Source organism: Phasianus colchicus, chromosome 4 (genome assembly GCF_987193195.1).
Source record: "Phasianus colchicus chromosome 4, bPhaCol1.hap1.1, whole genome shotgun sequence".
NCBI lineage: Eukaryota > Metazoa > Chordata > Aves > Galliformes > Phasianidae > Phasianus > Phasianus colchicus.
This window is the reverse complement of record NC_143439.1, coordinates 64247700-64271999: the sequence shown is the minus strand read 5'-3', so window position 1 is coordinate 64271999 and position 24300 is coordinate 64247700. Positions and strand designations below refer to the sequence as shown.

The window sequence follows — 24300 nt, the reverse complement described above, 5'->3', positions numbered from 1 at the left end:
GCTAAAACAGGCTAAAAGTTCCCAGGAATTAGGGAGCAAGACTTCAGCCATTTTGGAAATAAAAGCTGGAAATTAGTTTGCAGACAACTGAAAAGACCAATTTTTCTACTAATTAACACTGCTACTGAACTTCAGGGTTTGGATACAGAATTTTGCAACTTTTCCTGGCGATTTAGGTGCCACATTAGTAGAATTCAGTGAATCCTTTCTTTGCCCCCCTTTTTAAAATTAGATTTCTAACAAGACTCATTAATATAATCACTTTCTACTCAAAAGGTATAACCTGTAATTTTTCAATATTCTTAAAAGCATCATTTTCAAAATCTCCTTCCTCTTTTAAGTCAGACATAAAAAAAAACTAAAACAAACTACTTACCGAAGAATTTCTGAAAGCACCTGTATCTGTATTTACTGTTTCCACTGAATGAGATTTTTCAAAATACTGCATTAGGCATTCAAAAGAGGGAACTGTGTCACTGGAGTTTATCAACCATGCTGCAATCCTTGGATCCAACATGATGCTATCAGCAACTACAAAAATCAGTTATTTCTGACAATTAAAATATTTAAGTTGCCTCCCAGGTAGATAAATACTTCCAAAATTTTGTCCATCTCTCCTGTAGACACACATTATAAATAGACCTAAAATGATAAATACCTTCTAGCAATCACTTTCAAGATCTGCAACATACAAATATATGAATTCACACGAGTACATAATGCTTTGATCTCAAAAATCAAACACTTTTGTCCTGCAGAACCTTGTGTGTTTATGCTGCACTTTCTCTTAGATCCACATAAATACATAGGATTGAACAAACCTAGTGCTGTTTAGTGTCATATGCACTGTAGTACCACGAAGAAGAGGGGGGAGAAGCTAATAACTGGAATTTTTAGATATAACCAAAGATAGATGTAAGCACCCTCTTAAGGAATCTCTACGTAATTAAGTTCAAACTACAACCTATAGGTACATACTTAAATAAATTAAACAATTCCCAGCTATACAACCTTCAGACTCAATTAGCTGGAAGAATGTTTAACATCCATTACATATGTGACAGCTACGAGACTAGTCTGATGAGACCCAGGCTTGTTCATCTCTGCTGATTTAACTGCTGCTGAAAAGCACTTTATGTTGCTGCTTACCGGATGACAGGGAACAAGACCTTTTTCCCCTGGTCTGTGCTGGAGCAGCCAGATAACTGAGATACTTCAGCTGAATGGTTTCATACAAAGATTTTATGTAGCTCACTACTCCTTTCTTCAAATACAAACAGCTCTTCACCTTGGAAGCTAACAAATGCTAAGGAGCAGCCACAGAAATTGTCTCAAGGACACCCTGCTGAGACTCCTTCTCTTTTTTGGAGGACTATCTTGATTTGAATCATGCAGCTTAAGAAAGTAGATGAAGCCCTGAATTCATTTGAAAAATAAAATTTAGGCATGTCCATAGGACTTCTACTATTCTTTCAGCAGAAATTAATCCCTACAGTCATTAAATACAACTGTACTGAACAGGCTTGCCATCAACTTAAATGATGCACTGTGAAGAGGCAGACTAAGCAACACAGCCTCACTGAGGGGCAGTAACACTGCAGGCAGCTGATGGCTGCTGGAAAGATGTCCAGAGGATGCAGGAAGGCATCGTCCAATGAGATGCTGGACATTTTCAAGTTCAGGTGAGAACTGCTTGTAATATGCACTGATTTTTTAATAAAAATCTGAATTCTATCCAGTAAGCATGGAAAAGAGGATCCTGCTACCAAACAGTATTTGTGAGCTATCAGAGATCCTCTGCTAGTTCTCTATTTACAATGTGCACAAGAGTTTCCAGTTTAATAGTGATGAAGAATCAAACATCCCAACCATTCCCTCTTTCTTTCTCAAATAAGATTTTCACTAAGTCAGCTCGGTAGTAAAGAGTTGCAATCAACAACTCAGTCCTTGGAAGGGTACAACATCTGCAAGTTTAGGAGTAAGATACGTAACTAGGACAGAGGCAACCTGAAAGGACTGCAGCAAAACCATTGTCAGGCTAAGATAAAAATGATCAGAAGAGATGGTGCAGATTAAAGCACAATTATTGGCAGATTGTGAAATGGTAGTCAAGGCTCAAGTCCTGTATATCTCCTCCAGAAACCTTAATGAATCCCAATGGCAAAGCATGCTATACTTTACCAGTTAGAATTAACGTAACTATGTATTCCACTGGTTGGTACACGGCAGATTAAGGAGTTTCAATGGGGAACATGAAACTCAAGGCAATTTAACCTTCTCAGGATTGTGTTGAACGCTTTTGTTTCCACTGGAAAGCATCCTTAAACTTCTCAGTGTTTCAGCAATTCCTACTCTAAGAAATACATCACTTCAACGTGCCATGTCTCTCTTCAGAAACTCCCCAAGAAAGATATTACTTTCTATTGTATTAGAATTGTTTTCCAGTATTTAACTAACCACTAATCTAATCGCTTCTACACCTCATAATTTTAATGCCACGGGCACACATTATAGGATTAAGTCATAGATTAGACAGTTACCTTGTTTCCAGCTAATTCCATTACCATAAATTTGAAGTACTGTCTTCAGGAAATCTTTTGCATTGAAGCAGATAACTGGAACTTTGCAACGTAGTATTTGAAACAACACTTGCCTGCACAGAGAAAGTTTTTGAATATGCACTATACTGCTATTAGATTAAGTTAAGCCATTTAATTTATATTTTTAATTAGCAAGTTTTACTAAACTGAACAGCTAATACAAGGCATTTATTTTAATAAGAATTTAGTATTGTATTTGAATATTAATTTTTCAATTCAATACCTGAATCTTCATTCTGTACTTAAAACAAACTAACAGATGGCTTACCATGCATGCATAAAGAAATCTTGACACTTAGAAATAAGCACAATCTTAATCCAAAAGAGCAACTTGCATCCCTATAATACTTTAATATGCCTAAATGAGATCGTAGAATCTTCTAAAGTTACTAGACAATCTAAATTGCTCTTATTGCCTACTGTTCAAAGGCTGCTTAAAACTAGTATACTCTCTCATTTTTCCATGTTTTCCCATTCTTTTTTGAAAGCATCTATAGCTTCTGTACCAACGACATTTGAAATAGAAGTATGTATAGATTTCACTAATCATGTGTGTTATTTTTAATAAGCTTTATTTTAGACAGCATAAAAAGATAATTGCTTATAGGGCTTTCATGTTGATTTATCGTTAATGAAATGAAACCACAGTTCTTGGACAGGTTTAAAATCTTTCTTTGAAATTTTTAGGTCATAAAGTATTTCTGTGTATATTGTAGAACCACTATTAAGCCACCTCACCATTCAGGGAAGATATAAGCATTTAGAAAAAGTCTATAGGTAGAACACTTATTTAACTTCTTTATTCTTGATTTTTTGTTGTTCTGAAGTACTTTAAATCTTAAAATTCAGTTGTTTACAATAAATCAGTTGTTACTGAAAATCATAAAGCATTATGAAAAAGTTTTATCATGTGACTATTATAGTGAAAAATCAATCAATTCCTCCCATAACGGGATACTATTTCAAAGTTAGTAAGAATAAAAATGGATTTTCGTAATTTGGATGTCTCACTGTTACTGGATCACAAGAAAGTTTCATTCAACATCTCAAAAGTCATCTCAAAAGCCTACTGCTCTCTGTGCTCTGAAATTAAAAATATCATCAGATATTACTATGTAAGAAATGCAGGGCAGGAAATGAAGATTAGATACAGAAAAGAAAAATCTTGTGAGATATATGGTTTTTTGAGCCATATCACTGAAGGGTGTTCATACAGCATTTCTAGGTGAATATATTAATATTATAAATTCATATAATACTTAAAGATTGTTTATTAGTATATTAAATGAATGTTATCACAACCCCAGCCTCCTCCTGCAAAGAAATCAAGTCATCAATATCACTGCTTCCAAAAACATACATAAAGCAGAATGTTGCTATATCTTACATACTCTTACCGGGCAAACTTGTTGTGAGCCTGTTCTTCTTGCTCCCAAAGGGAAGAGCATTCAGTTTCCAAATAAATGAATTTATCACTTTGATTAGCAGTGCTCCAAGTACTAGCAGTTGAAGAGAAACTGAGAGAGCAAAGGCGATCTGTTCGACTCTTCACTAATACAACAATTCCTTTTACTGATGAGGCTAAGGTCTGTTAAGCACAATTACAACAGTGTTTCCTCTGAGATCTTTTATGCAATGCCAAAAAATCTCCCAAGTATTTTACAATATGAAAACTACAAGGTACAATACTGTATACACCATTGACACAATAAAGGAGTTTGCAAATGCTTCATCCTTAAAAAAAAAAAAACAAACTACTGTGACAGCCATGGTAGAAAGAAGAAATATTTGAAGTCTTGCTTGATCTGTGCTAGTGAGTGCTTAGCCCAAGAGGTTCCAATTTTTTTAGATTTTACTTGGTAACTAAGAATAAAAGGCAGCCAGAAGTATGAAGGTTTATTTCATTATAAATTAGTATTTTGGTAAGCAAGAATATTTGAAACGGCTCCAGATTCTACCCTCCCAGTGAACATGGTTTATATATTAACCAGCCACATGCACAGTTCGAATAATTCAGCAAAAGCATCACAAAAAACCCACAATTCACTAACCTGCTCTGAGTTGAGCTGTGAAGAACCATCTAGAAATATCATGGTAGTTACAAAAGCTGCTGCTTCTTTAATATTTGCAATCAATTCACTTTTTTCTTCATATCCTAAACTCCTGATATCACAAAAATCATTTCCAGAATGCTCTGCTTGTCTGGAAGTCCAGTTATCTCTCCTCTCATGTGAAATGTGTTTCTTAACAAATAATCTTTTTTTTCCCAAACAATACGTAGGTACCTCTTGCTTTCTTTTAAAGGGGATAACTAAATTCTTTTCACCATCTCCCATGTTTCTTTCTTCTACTGTAAGGTTTCTTTTTCTATATCCCCATTTAGTAGAGTCTAATTCCTGGTAGAAGCTCAGTATTTTGGTATCTTGACAGCAAAGTATTTCTTTGGTATGTGCCATCCTGACTATCTCACCAGCACTACTTTTTTCAGAGCTGGCAGATGATTTTAATAAGGCAACTGTGGAATCACTGATCTCCTGGAAAAAAAATCAGAAAATGTTCAGTGAACCAAGTGTTCAACTTAATAGGAGTCAAAAATAAACATACATGAGTTCATTCAGCTTCACTTTTCAGGATGTGATGCTCTACAGAAAAAAATGTTAATGATAACATCAAAAAAGAGCCAGTTTAAGGAAAACATAGGCCCAAAAAGCGCGCATATATATATATATACATATATAAATTATTTTATACTTGTATCCTTAGGTGGAAAAATATCAGCTCAGAAGGACTGAATGTGTAAGAATTGTAGACAGACAGCTAATGCACTCGAGTGTATTCTCCAGTCGAATTGCAAAAAGTTTTTATTGTTTAACACATAGTAGAATTTGAATTAGGACATCAAAGTAATTATAGAATCAGCAGTAAGTAATTATCTTTTAAAACTTCAAAAATGGGAACAAAACAAATTTAATTATCAAGTCAGAATAATAGAGTTGAACAATGATTAACTACAAAGCAGCAGCAGCAGCTTCTGGGAAGAACCAATCATCTATTAGAAATAATGACATAGCTGGAAGTAAATAACAGGCTTTCAAAGTCAGAAGATGTAGTTCCATAATTTATGTAGAATAATCTTGCTAAATGCGGTGAGTCAAAATTTATCCCCTCAACATTACAGGATGGGTTTCCACTACTATTTACATTCATCTATGGCTTAAGTCATTCTCATCAAGCCCACCTAAGAGCCAATTAAATTTGCAGTTAGCTACCCCATGCCAAAACTCCATGCAAGATGGACTTGCAGAAGTGTGCAATAATCACCAGAGTTGGAGTAAGAAAGGCTGTGGGGTTTGCAGCTGGGATAGGGCTTCAGTTTTAATACCTGAAAATCATTTGACCAACTCAATAGACCTCAACCTCAAACCAAGTTGGGACTGTTCCAGTTAGCTATTTCCATTCTTGGACCTAGAAACAGAGTTGGAAGGGATTTTTAAAGGCCATCTAGTCCAACTCCCCTGCAATGAACAGGGACATCTTCAGCTACATCAGGTTGCTCAGAGCCTGGTCCAGCCTGACCTTGAGTCTCCAGGGATCTGGCATCTCTGGGCAATCTGTGCAAGGGTCTCACCACCCTCACTGTAAAAGATTTCTTCCTTATGTGTACCTACACACACATTAAATAAATTCAGGGAGATGATTCAACAGAAAAAATAAACTTGCCAATTTGCAGGCATTTTTCTTGTGAACCAGCTCACTTTGTTGTGAAACACCTAGTAGCAGCCTACGGAAGCACCAGAGATGGATAGTAAAATAATATTTTAATCTTCACTCACACAGCTGCTCTAAGGACATTCAGTAGACAGAATGATGCGTTAATTTAGAACAGCTTATAGAGAGGATATAATATCTAATGGTTCTGTTCTAGACCACATGGGAATTATATGGGCTGGTTATGGATGAGAGGATAATTTACAAAACATAAACCACTTCACTACTGCTACAAAAAGCTTTTTCCAGCATTTTGCAAGGTATTTTCAGATGCTAGCGATTATTCAGTCATAGAGGTTTGAGAACATTTTAAAACTACATTAACTACCCAAATTTGGCAACATTCTACATTTATTTCTCATCAATCTGTCAGAAAAGACTGTATAACCAGAACAAGGGGGGGCCAAGACTCTCTAAGGCAAATAAATAGCAAGTGCAAAATAAGATTAAAGAGGAAAGTTATTTAAACCACAAATGTATGCAATGTACTGAACACAGTTTCTTATGGAAGAACTAGTCAATAACAAAGCCTTCTATAAAACCAGTGGCTTTTCTTAGTGGTATATTAATTTACAATGTGCTTGCCTTTTCATTTTTCAGACCTGCATCCTTATCACCTAGTTTATCTTCCTTTGTCTTCTCTTTACCTTTAAAACAAAGAAAATATTTTATAGCCCAAATGAATCTGACCAGAGCATATAGTTTAGCTTACAGAGTGCTAGGTGCTAGATTACCAACCCTGTTACTAAAGTTAAAATAATTGCTATCAAGTTTTCTGTGGCAACTGTTTTCCTCAGACTAACACAATTCATGTTTAAAATGGCCCTGCAGGTTCTGAAACATGCATACACAGAGGTATGCTGTCTCCCTTAAAAAAAAAAACACAACAGGATATTCAACTTTGCTACAAAGTAGAAAACATTTTCTAAGGTACTCAGAAGGCACTTTACTGTAATACGTAAGCATGCACACTGCCATCCTTAAAAACACATTCAATTTTTGTCAAAGCAAAGCTAGGGGCACATACAATAAAAACAACAAAAAAGATACAATATACCACAGTTTACACAAAATCAGGGGAGCTGGAAGGGACCTCCAAGAAATCATGAAGTCCAAACCTGTGCTAAGGCATGTTGCAGAGATAGACATCCAGATCTTGAATATCTCCAGAGAAGGAGACTCCACCACCCCTCTGGACAGCATGTTCAAATGCTCTGTCACTCTCACAGTGAAGTTCTTCCTCAAATCTCTGTGGAACTTCCTGTGTAACAACTTTTGCCTATTGCCCCTTATCCTGACACTGAACAGCTGCAAAGAGCACAGCCCCATCCATTTGACTTCCACATGTCAGATACTTACAAACAATGATATTTGTAAATAGTTAACGCGTTGTTAGGTTGTACTATTCTCAGAAATACTCTTCAATAAAATATTTTATTTGCATCTGGCCTAGAAGAAAAATTGACCACGCTCCATTGAGAAGTTACTTCTTATCACATTGCTCATCCTTGCAAGAGAATGAGTATTTTAAGACCAGACAAGAAGAAAAAGCAAGGAAAACGCAGACTGATCAAACTGACAGAAAGGTGAGTCATGACCAGCATAACAGCACAGAGTAGGATGGCTGTCAGTAGGATGGCTGTCAGTGTTGGGTTTAAAGACAGAACACCAGGCCACAGCATAGTTGCTAACCTGAGCCCACCTCTGAGCTACCAGTGATATTTTAGCCTAGAATTCTTCTGAAAGTTTAAGGAAGGCTTTGTAATATCAGGACTTCGCACAATTTTGAATGAAAAGGTTAAGATGTGCCTTCTCCTTTTCTTCCCTCAATACCACCCAGGAGCCCAAGAAGAAGAGAAGGAAATGAAGGCTGGAATAAAAGAACGAAGGGTAATAGGCAAGCAGTACTTGAAATTTCAGTGAGCGCAGTAAAAGAACTCTCCTGAAATATGTGCCTCTGCAGACTGTAATTAGAAGTCTTAACTTTAGATCCTTCTATTGCCTAGCAATTAAAAAAGAAACCAAAAAACATTCATGAGCAAAATACATATTCCTTTCTAACTGCTGGTCCAAAAATCCTGCTGATTTCTGCTACAAAACTTGCATTACCAGCAGCAAGAAATTCTGAACATAACATGCTGCTGTTCAGTAACAAAGCATGAAGAAATCTACTTCCTTTCACTAAAACTGTTTGATTATTAGAATAACGTTTTGACTAGGCAAACCAGGATCCTGTATTTAAAATGCTTTTTTAGTCTTTTAAAAAGACAACTACTTTCCCCAGAAGAAACTAAGCACATTACTTCATAATATTATAGGTATCTCACTGTATAATTTGTTATTTATCTTCATTAAAGTCCCTTAACTGGTGGGATGCATCGAGAAAACCAAAGCTAAAATTCACTCTTCCACAATAAGATTATAATTTAACAATGACAGTAACATGATTTTGCGTTCAGTGCTCTTAAGTGCTTAAAGTATCTAGATATTTTTTCTTAACAAGTTCACCCTCCTGAGAAAATAAGGTTTATTTTTTCTCCTTCAGCACACAGTATTCAGTATGATATATGTAAGTGGCTACACAACTTTCAGTTCCTGCCTTATGTTAGGAACTATCACCAGATGGCAGTAGAAAGCCATCCTAGCCTTCAAACTTCGCAAAAGCTGGAGTCTAGAAGTGCTGACACAGCATTAACATTATCTACCTCGCTCTACCTCTGGAACTTACATTCACTTTTTCTCCTAGAATTGCACAGAGCGAGTTGGTAATGAGTATGTTTTGGAAGAAAAGACACGAGCCTGGAGAGCTCACAGGGCTTTCTTGCAATTTTCCAGCACCTCTACTGCAAGTATCTAGTGAAAATTCAAGTTAATGCACATTTACAGTGTTAATTAATGGTTAGAAATTCTCATCTATATTACTACAGGTTAGGAAGGAAAAAAACATAGTAAAATTCAGGCTAACAGCAACATCCCAGTTTCTTGCACTCACACAGTGATATTCAAACAGGAAAGACACATCAAATGCTATAGTTATTTCTTAATTCCTGAAGTTCAGTGTTGAGTGCTTGCATTTCAGTTTTTCAACTAAAAAGAGAGAAACTTAATAAGGCCAAGACTTACTCTGATTATTTTTTCTGCTAGCCTCAACTCCTGTAGGAATAGACTGCAAAGCTGACATAATCCTCTGAGCAGTATCAGATAAAGGCACCTCAGAAATCCCACATCCTATGTATGATGTATAATGCTCCATTTTTACGATTAAACCTAAACATAGAATACACATATGAATTATGCATTATATCAGAGTCAGAAACCAGTCTGCATTTGAATTCTGTTTAAGTTAAAGACAAAACACAATGACTGTGTTCAGCCATCCATTTTCCTTAATAGATTTTCTCCCTGACACCCTAAAGTACTCTAAAGTATTAGAGATAAAAATTAGTAAAACTCGTCATTTACAAAACCTACAAAGGGAAATATCTTTAAATACAGTGTTTTAGTACACTGAAAAATTATCACAGAATTGCCAAGGTTGGAAGGGGCCTCAAGGATTATGAATCTCCAACCCCCTGCCACATGCAGGGCCACCTTCAATACAGGTCTCCACATTCACTAGACCAGGCTGCCCAAGGCCCCATCCAGTCTGGCCTTGAACACCTCCAGGGACGGGGCATCCACAACCTCTCCAGGCAGCCTGTTCAGTACCTCACCGCTCTCTCTGTAAAGAATTTTCCTCCTGACATCCAACCTCAATCTTCCCTCCCTCAACTTAAAACCATTTCCCCTTGTCCTGCTAAAAATTATGCAATCTTAAGCACAGTCAACTTCTAATAAGAGAATGACAAACAAGGATTACTCTATGTTGAAAATACCCTCCCAATATGTTCAATCTAGCCTATATTTAGCATATACACAACTTCACCGTTGTTAGTACTCAAGTTTTAATTCATGGATGTTTTTCTTGATCTAACTGTCAAAACAGCACCATCATGTGATGAAAGAAGTGTTACTATCATCATACACAAAAATCAGTTTTAGAAAACACATATATAAAAAACTTCCATTTCGTAAGTTCTATGTAATTTACATAGTCAAGTATTAGCATGACTACATTTGTCAGTGTAAAATAAGTCACGTCAAAAGCCTCTACAAGTTTTAAACACAGCTACTGATGTTCAATTTTACTCCTTCTTTCCTCCCCTCTCCAAAAGCAGCTGCTTTTCCACTTGTAGAATATGGCTACAGGACAATACATACAAAATACTTGGAACCACTAGATAAAATGCATTTGGGAGAACTAGAGACAAGGCATCCATACTGATAGACTGCTTGACTGTATACAGTTAGGTCAGTACAAAGCATAGAACTTACCACAAACACTAGGTATGCATGCAACATTTTCAAAGGATTCAAGAAAACAGCAATTCTTAGTGGAGAATGTACTAAGTAATTTAATTCCTATACAAATATGTTACTCTGATCTTCTTTTACTAAATCCTGTGCATAGACTTGGCCTTTCAGGTCAAGTCTAACTACCAACAATACACCCTTTTCTTTACACAGAAATATTTTTCTTAGTTCAAGATCACAAGCAGATTCTAACTTGTACACGAAATTACTTACAAATACAAAAAACTATCAAAGAGGAATAGCCATCAAGCCACATTAAGTTTTGGCTTGTAGCTATCTAGTTCAAAAGAGGTAATCCTGTTTCAATTTGTGTATACAATAATCTAAAGCTTTCATATAGCTTGAATTGTAGATGTTGTAGAAGACAAAGAGCATCTCTAAACTCGTTTGTGAGAAAGAAAAATGAAAACACCACATGACCAACCTCCAGCATAGTGCTCAAGAACCTTAAGCAGAGTAAAACAGTGAGGCATTTTTGAAGTCACAGGATACTTCTGGTCTTAACCTTGCAAATTAAGTACTGCCATACTGCATGATGCAAAGCTATAAAAAAAATCTAACTGACTTTCAAGGAATCTAACGAAAGATATCAGGAAAAAAATAAATCACTATTTTGTCAAACAAAATAATGCACTATACAGTGAAAGCTGGTTTGCAAGAAGATAGCAGAAAGATTTTCCTTTTCCAGACATTCCACAAGCCAGGAACAGAGTCTTCTCCTAACTTTTAAAATTAACTTTTTTTTTTTATTATTTGTATCATTGTTTTCTTACAGAAGATAAAAATATTTCCTAACTTCCCATAGAGGGAAGCAGCAGTCTTCAGATTCAAACTCTGGAGCCTATCAAAATGAGAACCTAGAAGATTAAAAATAAACAAGACACCATTCATGAGCATATACTAACTTACAGATATGCCATAAATATTGACAGTAATGAACTGAATTTAATAACAAACAACATATGGATCTAAACAGCATGAAAAGTAGACATAAAAACATCAAACCAATAAACTAAAAATTATACATTTAAGAATAAGTTACATAAGTGTAGAAATTAAAAGCATTAAGTCAAAATATTTTTTGAAATACCACTTCTGAAGTTGAAGCTAATTTACTAGCCTTCATCAATATGTGCAACATTTGAAAACAAGTACAGCTGATCTCATCAGAAAACAAGAGCCTGGAATACTTTTATACTACAAAAGCATATTTAGTGCCATTGGTCTATTAGGAAGCCTACACAAAAATTTAATAAGCAGTCTTAATACCAGTCTATACAGGAGTACGATGACATCATTCAAATGCCTTGCAACACAAATCAGAGAGTAAATACTTTGTAAAGATATCCCCAAAATGTCCAAGTCCAAAAGGTAAATTAAAAGTTCTCTCTTGGAAAAGTTTGCTATAAGTAGGGACTAATTTCTATAGAGAAGACATAAATGAAGCGATGACATGGTGGTCAAACAGCCAACAGATTCTGGTACATATTCCAATTCATTTCCATATAATAAAAATAAATCTTAGAGGAACTGTAAAGCAGAAATCATATTATTTCTGCCTTGGAGAACTTTCCTCTACAAAAGGAAGCACGTTACCATTTATGTTCCAAAATCTGGAATCCTTCTTCATGTTTTGAAAGTTTCTTACCACGCAAGAAAGCTAATCTCAAAGGTGTGAAGCTTTCCTTTCCTCTATGCTGCACAAAGTGGAAATCAACATGCAGCCTAGTAAAAGAGCGGTGTGTATATAACTCATTAAAGAAACCAATGCGTTAATTAATATTGAAGAACTAGAACTGAATGACCAAATGCCAAAGCCATGAAGCAGAATATAACCCAAACATGTTAACTGTGGCAGCTAAGCACACATTGCAATGATAGATAAACGTTCACCTTGATAAGCTAATACTTATCATTCCATAAACTTGTGGACAGTTTACATTAACGTGTTTCTTTATCTTAAGAATACACTGAAGGTTAAGTATTAAAGAATTCACTGGTGGTGAAATTCTCATCTTCCAGACCACTGGCTTTAGCCTCTGACTGCTGTTCAAGCTTCTCCACCATCTCCTTCAAGTGGTTCTCATCTTTGAAAAAATACACATACAAGTTTCTTTCCATCTGATGCAGCTTATTGGATGCTAAGAAGTTTCTCTTTGACTTCACGTCAGCAATAAGATCCATAATTAGTTGATTTAGTTTATTTAAATCACCTTCCAGTTGATGAAACTGCTCAGTAAGTTCCTAATAAAAGATACACAACACAAAAATGTTATTTTTGTATTATTAAAACAACAGCTGAACTAGAAATATGAAAGTATTTTGCTTTTGGAAGCCTTTGTTTTAATAAGTGAAAAATCATTAAAAACAATAACATATGATAAATCCTGTATATGTAGCTGTCAAGCTGCATGCACCTGCATCAGGTTATGAAAATGTAATTTAATTTCCTTCCTTACTAAAACAAATGAATTAAGACTGTGAGAACCTGTCCTCCAACTATACAGATGGTTGAACAACATTGTCTAGAGTCTTCATTACTAGTCAAAAGAGAACAAAATCAAACAGAAAAGCAATTCAATTTTAATATGAAATAATTACAAAATACAGTTCTCCTAATTGTCATTCTTATGATAGTTCAGTGTAGGCAAGCTAGTTACCTACTTGCACATTACTTCCTTATAAGAACTCTTTTTCCTCAGAAACAGTACCAATAGAAAAATGTGTCACTGTTTTAAGTAACTTGGACCACTAAAGAGTACACTGATGGAGGCAATAACCTTTAATCCCTAAGAAGGCACTGTTCTAATCACAAAGAATAATTTCTTTGTATGACTGTTCTGTATGTTGTGAATAGTCAAATATTATTAATTATATATTATTCAACATATTTTCTAATGCATGTAAGTAAGGATTGTGGAACAAGTGAAGACTTCTGTTGCATTTTTCAGATATTTATAGTTGCTCACTGTAACAAAATTATATTTAACCCTATTCCCCTTCAAAAGCGGCTGCAAAAGCCATCCAGGAGCTCTGCCTAGAGTTGTGCTACTAAAACTATCCTTCAAAAATCCCAACATTCTTATTTCCTACAAATGAGCCAACACAGCCAGACCATTTTAAGGGGCCAGACCATACTATTCAGGTGAATGTTTATATGAATTTTCCTGTGACATCGTAGCCAAAAGACATTTTCCACACCATAAACCTATACATGACTGTAACTGCCTTTGAAAGAAATTAAGAGTTAGATGCCACTATTGCTTCAAAACCAATAAATTATTACCTACCAACGTATGACAAAATCCCACACTTGCTAAGAACAACACAACTACGTGCCCATCATCATTACACTACTAAGTTTGTTGATGACATGTTGTGGCCACTTCGTGCCTACAACCATTATATCTGTCTGAGTAAAAGAGCACAAAAGGCATGGATACAATCATTTAATAACGACATAAGGACATACCCGACTAGTGAGTAGTATCTGATTTCCTCCACAATACAGAGCATCACGAAGAGCATTTACATCACTGTCTAGTTTGGACAACAGGAGAGACTGCTCCTGAGAAGACACTGCTAGCTGCTCTTGTGCTGTTACACAATCCTGATTTAATTTCTGAGCCATCTGTTCCAGGTTTTTGTATGTTTTAAACAGTTGTTTTTTGTTTTCTCCTTCCAAAAGCTGGTAGAGCCTGGAACAAATGAAGTTAGACACAAGCATTTTTAAGTTATTTCAGCATTCCTGGCATTATTAGTCAAGAGAAGATCTTTATGTTGAGAAGTTCAAGAAATACGTAGATATGGTACTAGAGAATACGGTCTAATGGACAATACTGGTGGTACGTGGATGGTTGGTTTAGATGATCTTAGAGGTCTTTTCCAACCTTAATAGTTATACGATTCTAAATTAGAATGTGGACCAGCAAAGTACAGAAATAGTGAGAGTACTGCTGATATAATGCTGCATCTCCCACTGATTCCATAATTCTATATGTATATAGGTCATGAGTGATCCACAAGACTCCAAAATATTCCAAATGGCAAGAAACAGCAGTGAAATATGTTCTTACTAACTGTGACTTTAATAACAAATGCCAACTCATTCAAGAGTATGACAACATATGCTTTTGCAAACTACTTTCCTACCCTTTAAGGATAGCAGTGATGAGAAAACGCCAGAATTCCATGGCCAGTGAGAAATAAAAAAAAACTTTATGAAATTTTAAAGCTTACTGTTTTTTATCTATGGAAAGACTTCTAAGGAATTCTACATTGGGTTATGAGTCATGCAAAAGACAACAATATTTCGCTATAACTAAACAGAACCATAACTTAACACTACATCAGGAACAGTCACTGATCTCACTGCTGCTAACTTGATCAGTTGCTACTGCCACCTCTGCATGTTAAAGTCTCCAGAATTTGGAGAATCATTGAGCCCAAATGAGGTATCAGAGTGCTTTTAGGGAAGAGAAGCACTATTTCAAAAGTAACTGATTTTATTTCATCTACTGCTCATAAATCATTCAGGGTTTACAACTCTGTCATGAGCAACAAGGCCTGCCTTTTTAAAGACTAAAAAAAGTGAATTAGCAGTCAGTAAGCACTGTTACTTAGTCACAAAGAAACTCAATAATAAAATGTTACAGTTTTTCAAAATAGACACAACGTGGGTAAAACGAATCCTACCTGATTCTGTCATTCATTGCTCAAGACTGAATTATCGCTTAATGTAATAGCTATTAAAAAAAACACTTCAACAGTTTAAAGAAGGGGTAAAAGCTTAATATCACCTGTAATTACAGAACACACCTAATGAAAAAGTTCAGTACCTCGAAGCAACCACAAGACAGTGCACACTCCTGCTGTACCTGAGATACAGGAAGACTGAATCACTTAGATGGTGAAAAAAATCCTATATGGGCAATAGGATGCAGATAGCAAGTCAGGCAGTACCAATGAGCTAAACACATTTCTTACATTCCAGGAGTTGTTCCTCTCCTCCATCACATACAGGGTTTCGTAGGCTGAGCAGATGAGGCCGTAGCTATTGCCTGGGATATTACTGCTACTAACAGCTCTCTGCACCTGCACTTCTTGAAAGCTTTTCCAGATGTCTGATTTTGCTAAACATTCGTTACATTCTCAATATTGCTTAGGAATGTTTTGGCAATGTTAACATCTCATATCTTGGAAGCCTCAATTCTGGGGAATTTCAAACATAATTAGGTATGGCAAGTAACTAATAACAACTGAGACAGTTTCACTTACCTACGTCTTTATCTTCCCAACTTAATTTCAAAAAAAAGTCAAAGTTCAGCAGTGACTTTAACACTTACCTACAAGAGAAATCATCGTTTGAACTAATAGCGTTCCTTGGCTTCTCAAGTTCAGTTTGCTTAGATAACACCTCTAGTCTCTGTTGCATCTCATTACTGCTCTGTTTCAGAGATTCTATCAAATTCTCAAGTTGACAGTGGATGTCTTTGTGTTTCTTCAATTCAATGTCATAGGCTAGCTGAATAAGTTCAAATGATGCTTTCTGTCTTATCAGATGGCTGCAGATCTCATCCTGTTTAGAAGTGAAATGGTCCTGCTGAGCAATCTCACGATCCAGGTCTGCCATTACCACTGGTGCAGTGAACATCTGTGCATGCTCTTTCAGAAGGGAAGGCAGATCTTTGTTATTTATTTCAGCTATCTGTTGCTTAATTGTCGAGATTTCATCATTTAAACTAGATATTTTGGCCTCGATGTCTTCTTGCTTTTCAATACCCTGCATAAAGCAAAACATATCAATCCCTTCACAGTTCCCTCAGATTTTTGTTCACGTTTCTTCATTCAGCTTCCCTAACGCATTTCTTCAGGTCACAGAAGAATCATGCGCTTGCATGAAAATCAAAGCATCATTAAAATTAAATGAGAACTCTGCAAGTGGCTTTACAGAGCTTCACAACATACAAGGCAAATACAGATTTAAGATGGTAGGTATCGTATATGTTTCAAGAAATAATTAAATCGTTTCACAGCTCTGCAGTAGAACAACTTCATTACAGAAAAATTGTAGGAGCTGTATTTTAGTTCACACCTAGATTTCAAACAGATCTGAAATCTCACATGCAAAAAAGTCTACATTCAGCCAGATGACTATCAATACTGCCCATCAGAACTAACCTTTTTCAAATGACTCTAATCAATCCAGCACTATATGCCTGTCCACAAACGAAAACATACCAACATAATGCCTCAAGTTAGCCTTCATGACTGCATAATAAGCTATTTTCTTCCTTCTGTTACAAATCCCTCACATTCTTAAATATCACATCTGCCCATCACTCGATGAGAGATCTGTGGGATTTCAACTACACAATTCATTACTTTGATACCTGAAACATATCAACACTATGTCTCCACATTATAAATTCCCAAGTCATTGAACTAAAACCTGGAGGTTTTTTCCTATAGGAAATATAAACAAGACTATATATAACGTTCACCCCCATATGCAAAATTTAAAGTTAATGTTTTGATTATTGTACAAACAATGGAGACAGTTACAACTTGAAATTGCAGAGTTTAACATAATTAGAAAGGTACAACCAAGAACCAGTTTTTTAATGAAACAAGCTCCAGAATGTAGAATTCAAGGTACTCTGCCATACTGAAAAAACTCCTAACCTAGCTCCTAGTCACTGGAGCTACTTCACAAGAATAAGACTAAAATCTCAATAAGCGCAATTCCACTATGTCAAAATAGTAGTACTAATAATTCAAAGCATGCCTGTCTCTGTTTCAAACTCCACAACATTATAAAGCCATTTGCCGCTTACCTTGCTCTTTGGGGATCGCAGCATGCTCTCTGCACACTCTATAGCTGAATTCAAGCTCTCTTCTTCAGCTTGCAATTCAATTAGCTGACGCTGAGCACAAATGTACGCTGCCTGGAGGCTGGCAATCTCCTGGCTCTTTCCACAAGCTTCAGTAGTCTCAGCACAAGTGACACGTTTGCTAATATCTGCAAGCTCAAAGTTGTCTTCGTGCAAATTTTCAGCCAATTCTGACATACCCTGATAAAAATACTTTTTTGCATACGAGGCAAGTGCTGCAGTGCAGCACTCTTCCTGAGACAAATACTTGTCCAAGGAAAGCTGGGAAAAAAACACTGGATGCAAACCTGATCCTTGTTCTGAAGCTGAAGCAGTGAAGAAAGAGGCCAAATTCTTAACTCTATCCACAAGGGAGAGCAGTTCGTTATTAAGCTTATTATTTGCTGCAGTGAACCGTTCCAGACCTTCTTTCACATCTTTCTGCGTTTCTTCCTCTTTGATTTTTAGTGTCTGTAACATGCTGCTGTTTTCAGAAATGATCATCTGAAGCTTATTATGCCGATGGATTGTAAGATTTTTCATTTTCTGAAGAGTTTGAAACTCATCCTCTAATTTCTTAAGTTCCTCCTCCTTCTCTTGGCTGCTGTTCCCTGAATCTTCTGGCTTACAGGTTTTAAGGACTTCAACCAATGCATTTCCTTCTAATACGGGCTTTCCAGACTCGAGAAGACTATTAAAATCTTGCAGTTCTTTTTCAGATAATACATGCTGCTCATTTACAGTTCCACAAAACCACTCCAGAAATGATTTGTCTTCTGAAGACTCAAACAGCCAGTCAAAATCCTCTCCATTGAGCTCATCGGCTTTTGGATATCCAATTTTCTTAAGAATTTCCACAAACTCCTTCCCACAGCTCATGATATTTTTGAAAGCAGAAAAGATTCAAATGGAAGATTTCTAGGGGATTATTCTAGTGTGGGCATTTTTGGTCATTTTAAGGGAATATTCAGTATTCTAACACAGAAGTGTCTGCACAGGAAAGTGAAAGTAGCAGATCACACCACAGAACTGAACGCTACCATGGGCTACAATTGTTAGTAAGACCAGGAAGCAATTTTTATTTCAGGGATGCCTTAAGGCATTCCTGTCCCGATCTGATAACCAAGACGTTTCTTGACAACAATTACATCCCAAATATTTACAAAAAATATATCGTTTTGCACAGCCAAGGTGACTTTAACACTAAAATCGAATTTCACCATGAATTCTGAACTAACAGACCCAAACAGATAGCGAGCACGTCGTTACCCTGCCGGAGCGTTTTACTTTGATCGCATCCCACACCCGAAATTTAAAAATCTTTTTAACTCCTTCAAAACGAAGGAAGGTCTCAGTCTACCCTAAAAATAAAGCTAGAAGACACCACACAAGAACTCAAACTCTCGTTTGTATCTTTTACTTCGGCAGCGAGCAGAATCTTGTCTTCTAAGGCTCCGTTCTTATATTTCCCTCTGCAAACAGAGCAAGAAGTCCTTTACCATACAAATGCCAAAGCAATGACAAGAAGATCACTCGGAGCAAGCACTCTGTGGTGCAACAGGGCACCAAAGGGCAGCGCTCAGCCCAACAGCCGCGATGGGACGCCGGGGGCCGCTTCCCCCAGGACGAGGAGCGGGCAGGGTTACTCACCACGGCACGGTGCCCTTAGAGGCGGGAGGGACGGGCCGCGGCACTGAGAGGCGCTCGGGCAGCCCTCCGCGAGGCGAGGGAGCGGCGGCGGGCCGTGAGGAGAAGCGGGAGGGGCGGACGGCCGTTATGGCGCCAACGGTCAAAACGCCCGCCGCGCGCCGCTCTCGCGCAGCCTCCCTCCACAGGAGCCCACTGCGCACGCGCGCCTCTCCTCCCCGCGAGCCGCCAGCCTGTCGAAGAGGCGCGTGCGCGCTGCGGCGCTCCTGCGGGGCGGGCCTGGGCGGGACTTGGCCAGAAGCCGCCGTGACGTCATGTGGGCGGGCTGCCCGCGCGCCGCGGCCGTTGGGCGCCCGCTGTGGGGTTCTGTCAGCGCGGGCGGCGCGCTCGGCTCTCGTTGTGGCCGCTCGTGAGCAGCCCTGTGCCGCAGCCTGTGGCTTTCCTGCTATCTTCCAGCATAAAAGGAGGGCAGCGGTGTCTGCCATTTAACACGGCTCGGTGCCGAGCAAGCCATCGGCACCAGACTGCGGTGTTCGGTGCGCTGCCTGAAGCTGAGCAGTGCGGAGGAGGGCCTGGCGTTTGCCTGTTGAGGCTTCGTGTTTGCAGTGGGATTGGCCTGTGAAGCTGCTCTCAGAAAACAAACAAACAAAAACCCTGCAACTAAATCTTTATACTTTTGTAGTGTTTTAAATAGGGAAAATGATACTGAGGCAGGTGGTGATGTGAATATGCAGTAAGTGCTGGGCAGAGAACACTGGGAATGCCTGGCTGGGTCAGCAGCACTGCTGACAGGTGCTTTGTGGCAGCAGAGGATTGCTCAGCACAGACCTGGCCACCTATAAAGCCCATAGGCACTGTGTTGGTGCTTTGCCCATGCCTGCTGCTTTCATTTCTTCATGCTCTTGATGACCACCAATTTGTCTAATCCCTTTTTGAACCTGATGCCATCCAAAGCTTTGCAGGACAATGGATGCTAGAACTTCACTAGCTGCTGCTTTAAAAATACACTTTCTTTGGTGTTTTTTTTTTAAACTTTTGCCTCCTTCATTTCATCAAATGACCATTGGCTCTAGCACTGCAGGATTTGGTGAACACCAGCTCTGCATTTACCTTGCCTCTCGTCTTCCTAAAAATTGAGAAATCACAAGTAAATATCCCATCAGCTTTGTCCTCTGCAATGTAAAGAATAGCAAAATTTGACCTTTGCAAGCAAGTCGTTGATTACTTCAGTTGTCTTTTTTCTGCACCTTCTGCACATTGTTGCTGTGCATTTCTTCATAGGATCATAGCATGGCTTGGTTTGGAAGGGACCTCAAAGCCCATCCAGCCCTAGCCCCCTGCTGTGGGCTGGTTGCCCCCACCACATCAGGCTGCCCAGGACCCCATCCAACTTGGCCTTGAGCACATCCAGGGATGGGGCACCCACAGCTGGGCAGCCTGTGCCAGGGCATCACCACTATCTGAGCGAAAAGAATTCCTCCTGACGTGTAATCTAAATCTCTCCTCTTTTAGTATAAAACCATTCCCCCTTGTCCTGTCACTATCAACCTGTGTAAAAAGTTGATTTTCCTCCTGCAAATGTTGTTTTCCCCTCTCATTTCTTGAGATGAAGAGACAAGATGCACAACAGGCCTTAGGGCATGGATGCGCCAAGGGATTTTGTGGCAGCAAAACCCCACCTTCTGCTGTGGTTCCAGTGCAGTTCCTCATGATGCTTGCTTTTCTTGGCTTTTTGGCTCACACTGCCTGTTGAGGCAACAAACATCTCTTAGCAATGATTGCAGGACCTCTTATGAGGGCTTTTTCTGAGTTGAGAATCAAGTAAAGTTTTTACTAACAATTGGAGCACCTTTTGTTAGACAATCCTTAAATTTAGCCGCCTTTATTTCCTGTTTATGTTTCACATGCCATGTTTTTCTGGTCTTTCCTATTTGCCTCACCGTAGCCTCCTTAACTCTCTCACTGAGTCATGCTGGAGGGTTTGAAACAGCGTTTTCTATTTGTGTCAGGCATTTTACCTAGACTTCTAGTGCAAGATTTTTAAGCCTTCTTGGTGCCTCTAGGCTACTTCCTTTTGTACTGCTTTTTAGGTGGTTGCAGGGTTGGGTTTTTTTTTTTTGGCAATTTCTTCCCCATTTTTACATAGTTTGTTTTCTTAAAATTCAGCATTTGTTTGCTTTATTTGCCTTGCTCTCTGTTGTTACACCATGCAGCTTAATTATGTTGTGGTTGACATCAGAGAGCACCTCTCCCACTAATAGCTCTCAAATCAGATCCTTCTGAAGACTAAATTCAGAGCTGTGTTTTTCCCTGTGGCTTCCAGGTCCAGTTATTCTAGAAATAAGTCGCTTAGTGCATCCAGAAATTCTATCTCTACATTTCACCCTGGTGAGGCACTGACCCAGTCTGTATGTGGGTGGTTGAGCCCTCCCACTACATGTCCTAAATGTGCAGCTCCTCTAATCTCACTTAATGCAGCTGTTGAAATGAATCAATGCGGGGAAATGAGCAACCTCTCAGCACAGCTAAGGCTGATTTGCACGAGGTTTTCAAGATCAAAATCAGCACCTGAATCGCCTGCAAAGTGCAATATGGTAATTTGTAGCTGAGTGTGACCTGTGCAGGACACATTTGTGCATTAAGCCCTGACCTGGCAGCGATGGGTAAAAAGAGCTGTAGAGATGAATTCTTTACCATCAGATTACAGCTTGATATGCAGGTGCAATTAGGCTAGCTGAAGTTTTCATATTGTCTTACACATAGAGTGTGTTGTGTCTTTCTGATGGGGAAGGAGCAAAAGCATTCACTAGAATACTTCAAGAGACAGTGCTGTTTCAGTTTAGTTACTTGCACTAAAATGGTCCTATGGCTGTATTTTGGAGGCTCATGCTTCACTGTTAAATCTGTTCAATTATATACATGTCACTGTTTCTCATACAAAAATATGTGAGCAAAAGCAAATTTTGTATTTTTTTCATCTAGAAACCTTTCTAAAATTTCTCTGACCTGAGAGCAATCAAGGTCTGTAATTGAAGGCCACATCCTAGCAGTAAGAAGATAGATACATCTGAAAGAAGAGGATTTCATACAGTTCCTGGACTTCTGCAGCTACAACTTCAGATCCCTGTGTGAGCAGCTTCTCTCTTTACTTCCTCCCTCGACTCAAGCACTCCCTCCTGTCCTTACACAAAACATCCATCTGCATCTGCTTAGCTGGGCGACCAGGAACAGTAACTCCAATACTGAGCTGGTCTGGTGCAGCACAGGTGCTGAGCAGCAGCCACCTTGTGGAACAGTTAGTTCAGTCATGCCAGCCTTCGAGCTCAGGAAACAATTTGGTTCTCTTTCTACCCAGACATGAAATTTTCATGGAAGTTTTCACCGCTGATTATCATTGCAGCCTCCATCCTATCTCCGCTTTGTCAAATTTGGTCAAAATTTGCCTGAAGGTTCAAAAGTTATCAAGGAAAGAGGAGGGGAACAGATGGATGAAAGAGGAATTGACAGACAGCATGATCTCATAATCCCTGCTGGCATAGGAATTCAGGCTAGAATTGAAATATTTTAGGTCAGAACACTGTGCACTTAAACTTCTCATTTTGAAAGAACAAGCCTCTAATGTGAAACAAATTTTCATTTGTTAGACCATACACTGGCTTTTAGGGGCAGAGATTAAACAACAGCCTTCCCCTACAAACATGTTACAATCACATCTTTGACATTTCTTACAGTCCTTTTTCCCATCCAGCCACAGCCCCATATGCTTCAGTGTTTCCTTCTGCAGCTCCTTACGGGTCAAGAATGTTTTTCTCTGATTCATTTTTTTCTCAGTTGTGTTCAGTCAAAACATAATTAAAGGCTTACCTTACCCTTTTTTTCCATTCCAGGAGCAGTTGTTTTGCATCTGTGTCCGAGCACCAGAGAGGCTCTTAGATAGCGTGTTGTATTTACAAGGCATTTTATGGTGGATTCCAGCAGATTAAGACAGAGACTTTTCTGGAAGGATGTCTGCAAGCTCTGCACTATCCCACCCATGCCATGTTGCATTTGTTTCACTGTAAAACATGATGTAGTTGTGTCTGGTGCTCACTGAGAAGCTATCAATTACCCACTGGCCCAGGCTGTAAAACACATCATATAGGCATCACAGCTGGTGAATATAAACCCTCCCACTGAGATACATCTGTCGTGAAGAACTCACATAAAAGTATTTTGCTTATTATGGTTTTAGGTTTGGGGTTTGGTTTGGTTTTGTTAAATAACAGTGAAGATGTGGAAATAAGTTTTTAGGTGGTGTAACAGTGTGGAAACTTTTTCATTTTACATCATGCAGGTTTTTAGCCAGTAGCAGCAGGATTTTAGAGGGACCCAATGCAGATTGCAGGAGTGCCAGGCACTCTTTGGAAGCACTCTGTTAAAAGAAGATCATTGCTTTAAGCAAACTTATGCTCTGAATTAAGCACAGCTTTTGAAGTGCTGTGTGAACTGTTATGATAATAAAGCCAGAATACAGAAATTTGGCACCAGCTCGCTCGCTCTCACAGGCACCTGTATTGTCTCTGTGGAGGAACAGATTTCATTCCGAAACCTCGTGTTCCCAGAAAAGCAGGTCACAGTGATTAGCTTTCTTCAGCTTTATTGGATACGATGCCATAAATAAAAAAAAGCACCTATACAATTGGACTGCTGATGTATTTAGGCATACAATGCACAAAGTTATTCTTTTCTAAAAAAAACTTATTTGTTTACTCTTCTGGCCCTGTTTTGGATTAAAAGTCCAGCAGGATGGGAAAGCACCAGCCTGCTCCTGCCACCACCTCGCGCTGCTCTGCCTCTGCCATCGTGTTCCAGCTCCTGCACATCAGGGCAGTGGCTGCACTGCACAGCAGCGGCACAAAGGAACAGGATCTTTTGGAGGCTTACAGAGAGCTGCTCTCTCAGCCTGGGGAGCTGACACTTTTGTGAACAAAAGGAAATGGACCCCATACCAGTAGCAAACA

At 38.5% G+C, this 24300-nt stretch overlaps 2 protein-coding genes across 2 annotated transcripts in view; both read right to left on the bottom strand.

The window, feature by feature from the left end:
- Positions 1-19434, bottom strand: part of POLN (DNA polymerase nu) — an 87919-nt gene extending 68485 nt beyond the window's left edge. Inside the window, exons 1-7 of the mRNA XM_031588283.2 lie at positions 19304-19434; positions 9492-9635; positions 6954-7015; positions 4652-5134; positions 3998-4188; positions 2541-2653; positions 377-531 (exon numbers count right to left, since the gene is read on the bottom strand). Coding sequence (XP_031444143.2) covers positions 377-531; positions 2541-2653; positions 3998-4188; positions 4652-5134; positions 6954-7015; positions 9492-9621 — 1134 coding nt within the window. The 5' untranslated portion in view covers positions 9622-9635; positions 19304-19434. The remainder of the gene's footprint in view (positions 1-376; positions 532-2540; positions 2654-3997; positions 4189-4651; positions 5135-6953; positions 7016-9491; positions 9636-19303) is intronic.
- HAUS3 (HAUS augmin like complex subunit 3) lies at positions 9643-19440 on the bottom strand. The gene is made up of 5 exons (XM_031588284.2): positions 19304-19440; positions 17618-19125; positions 16127-16563; positions 14254-14479; positions 9643-13025 (listed from the first exon to the last, which is right to left on the bottom strand). The coding sequence occupies exons 2-5, from the start codon at positions 18530-18532 to the stop codon at positions 12759-12761; spliced, it is 1845 nt and encodes a 614-aa protein (XP_031444144.2). The 5' UTR covers positions 18533-19125; positions 19304-19440; the 3' UTR covers positions 9643-12758.
- Positions 19441-24300: the final 4860 nt, after the last annotated feature.

Bases quoted from the DNA above. Each gene is read 5' to 3' on its own strand.
- HAUS3 (XM_031588284.2), bottom strand. From the start codon at position 18,532: ATGAGCTGTGGGAAGGAGTTTGTGGAAATTCTTAAGAAAATTGGATAT. The intron at 14,480-16,126 runs GTAAGTGTTAAA...CATTTGTTCCAG, and splicing joins AACGATGATTTCTCTTGTAG to GCTCTACCAGCTTTTGGAAG. The intron at 13,026-14,253 runs GTATGTCCTTAT...ATCTTTTATTAG, and splicing joins AGATACTACTCACTAGTCGG to GAACTTACTGAGCAGTTTCA.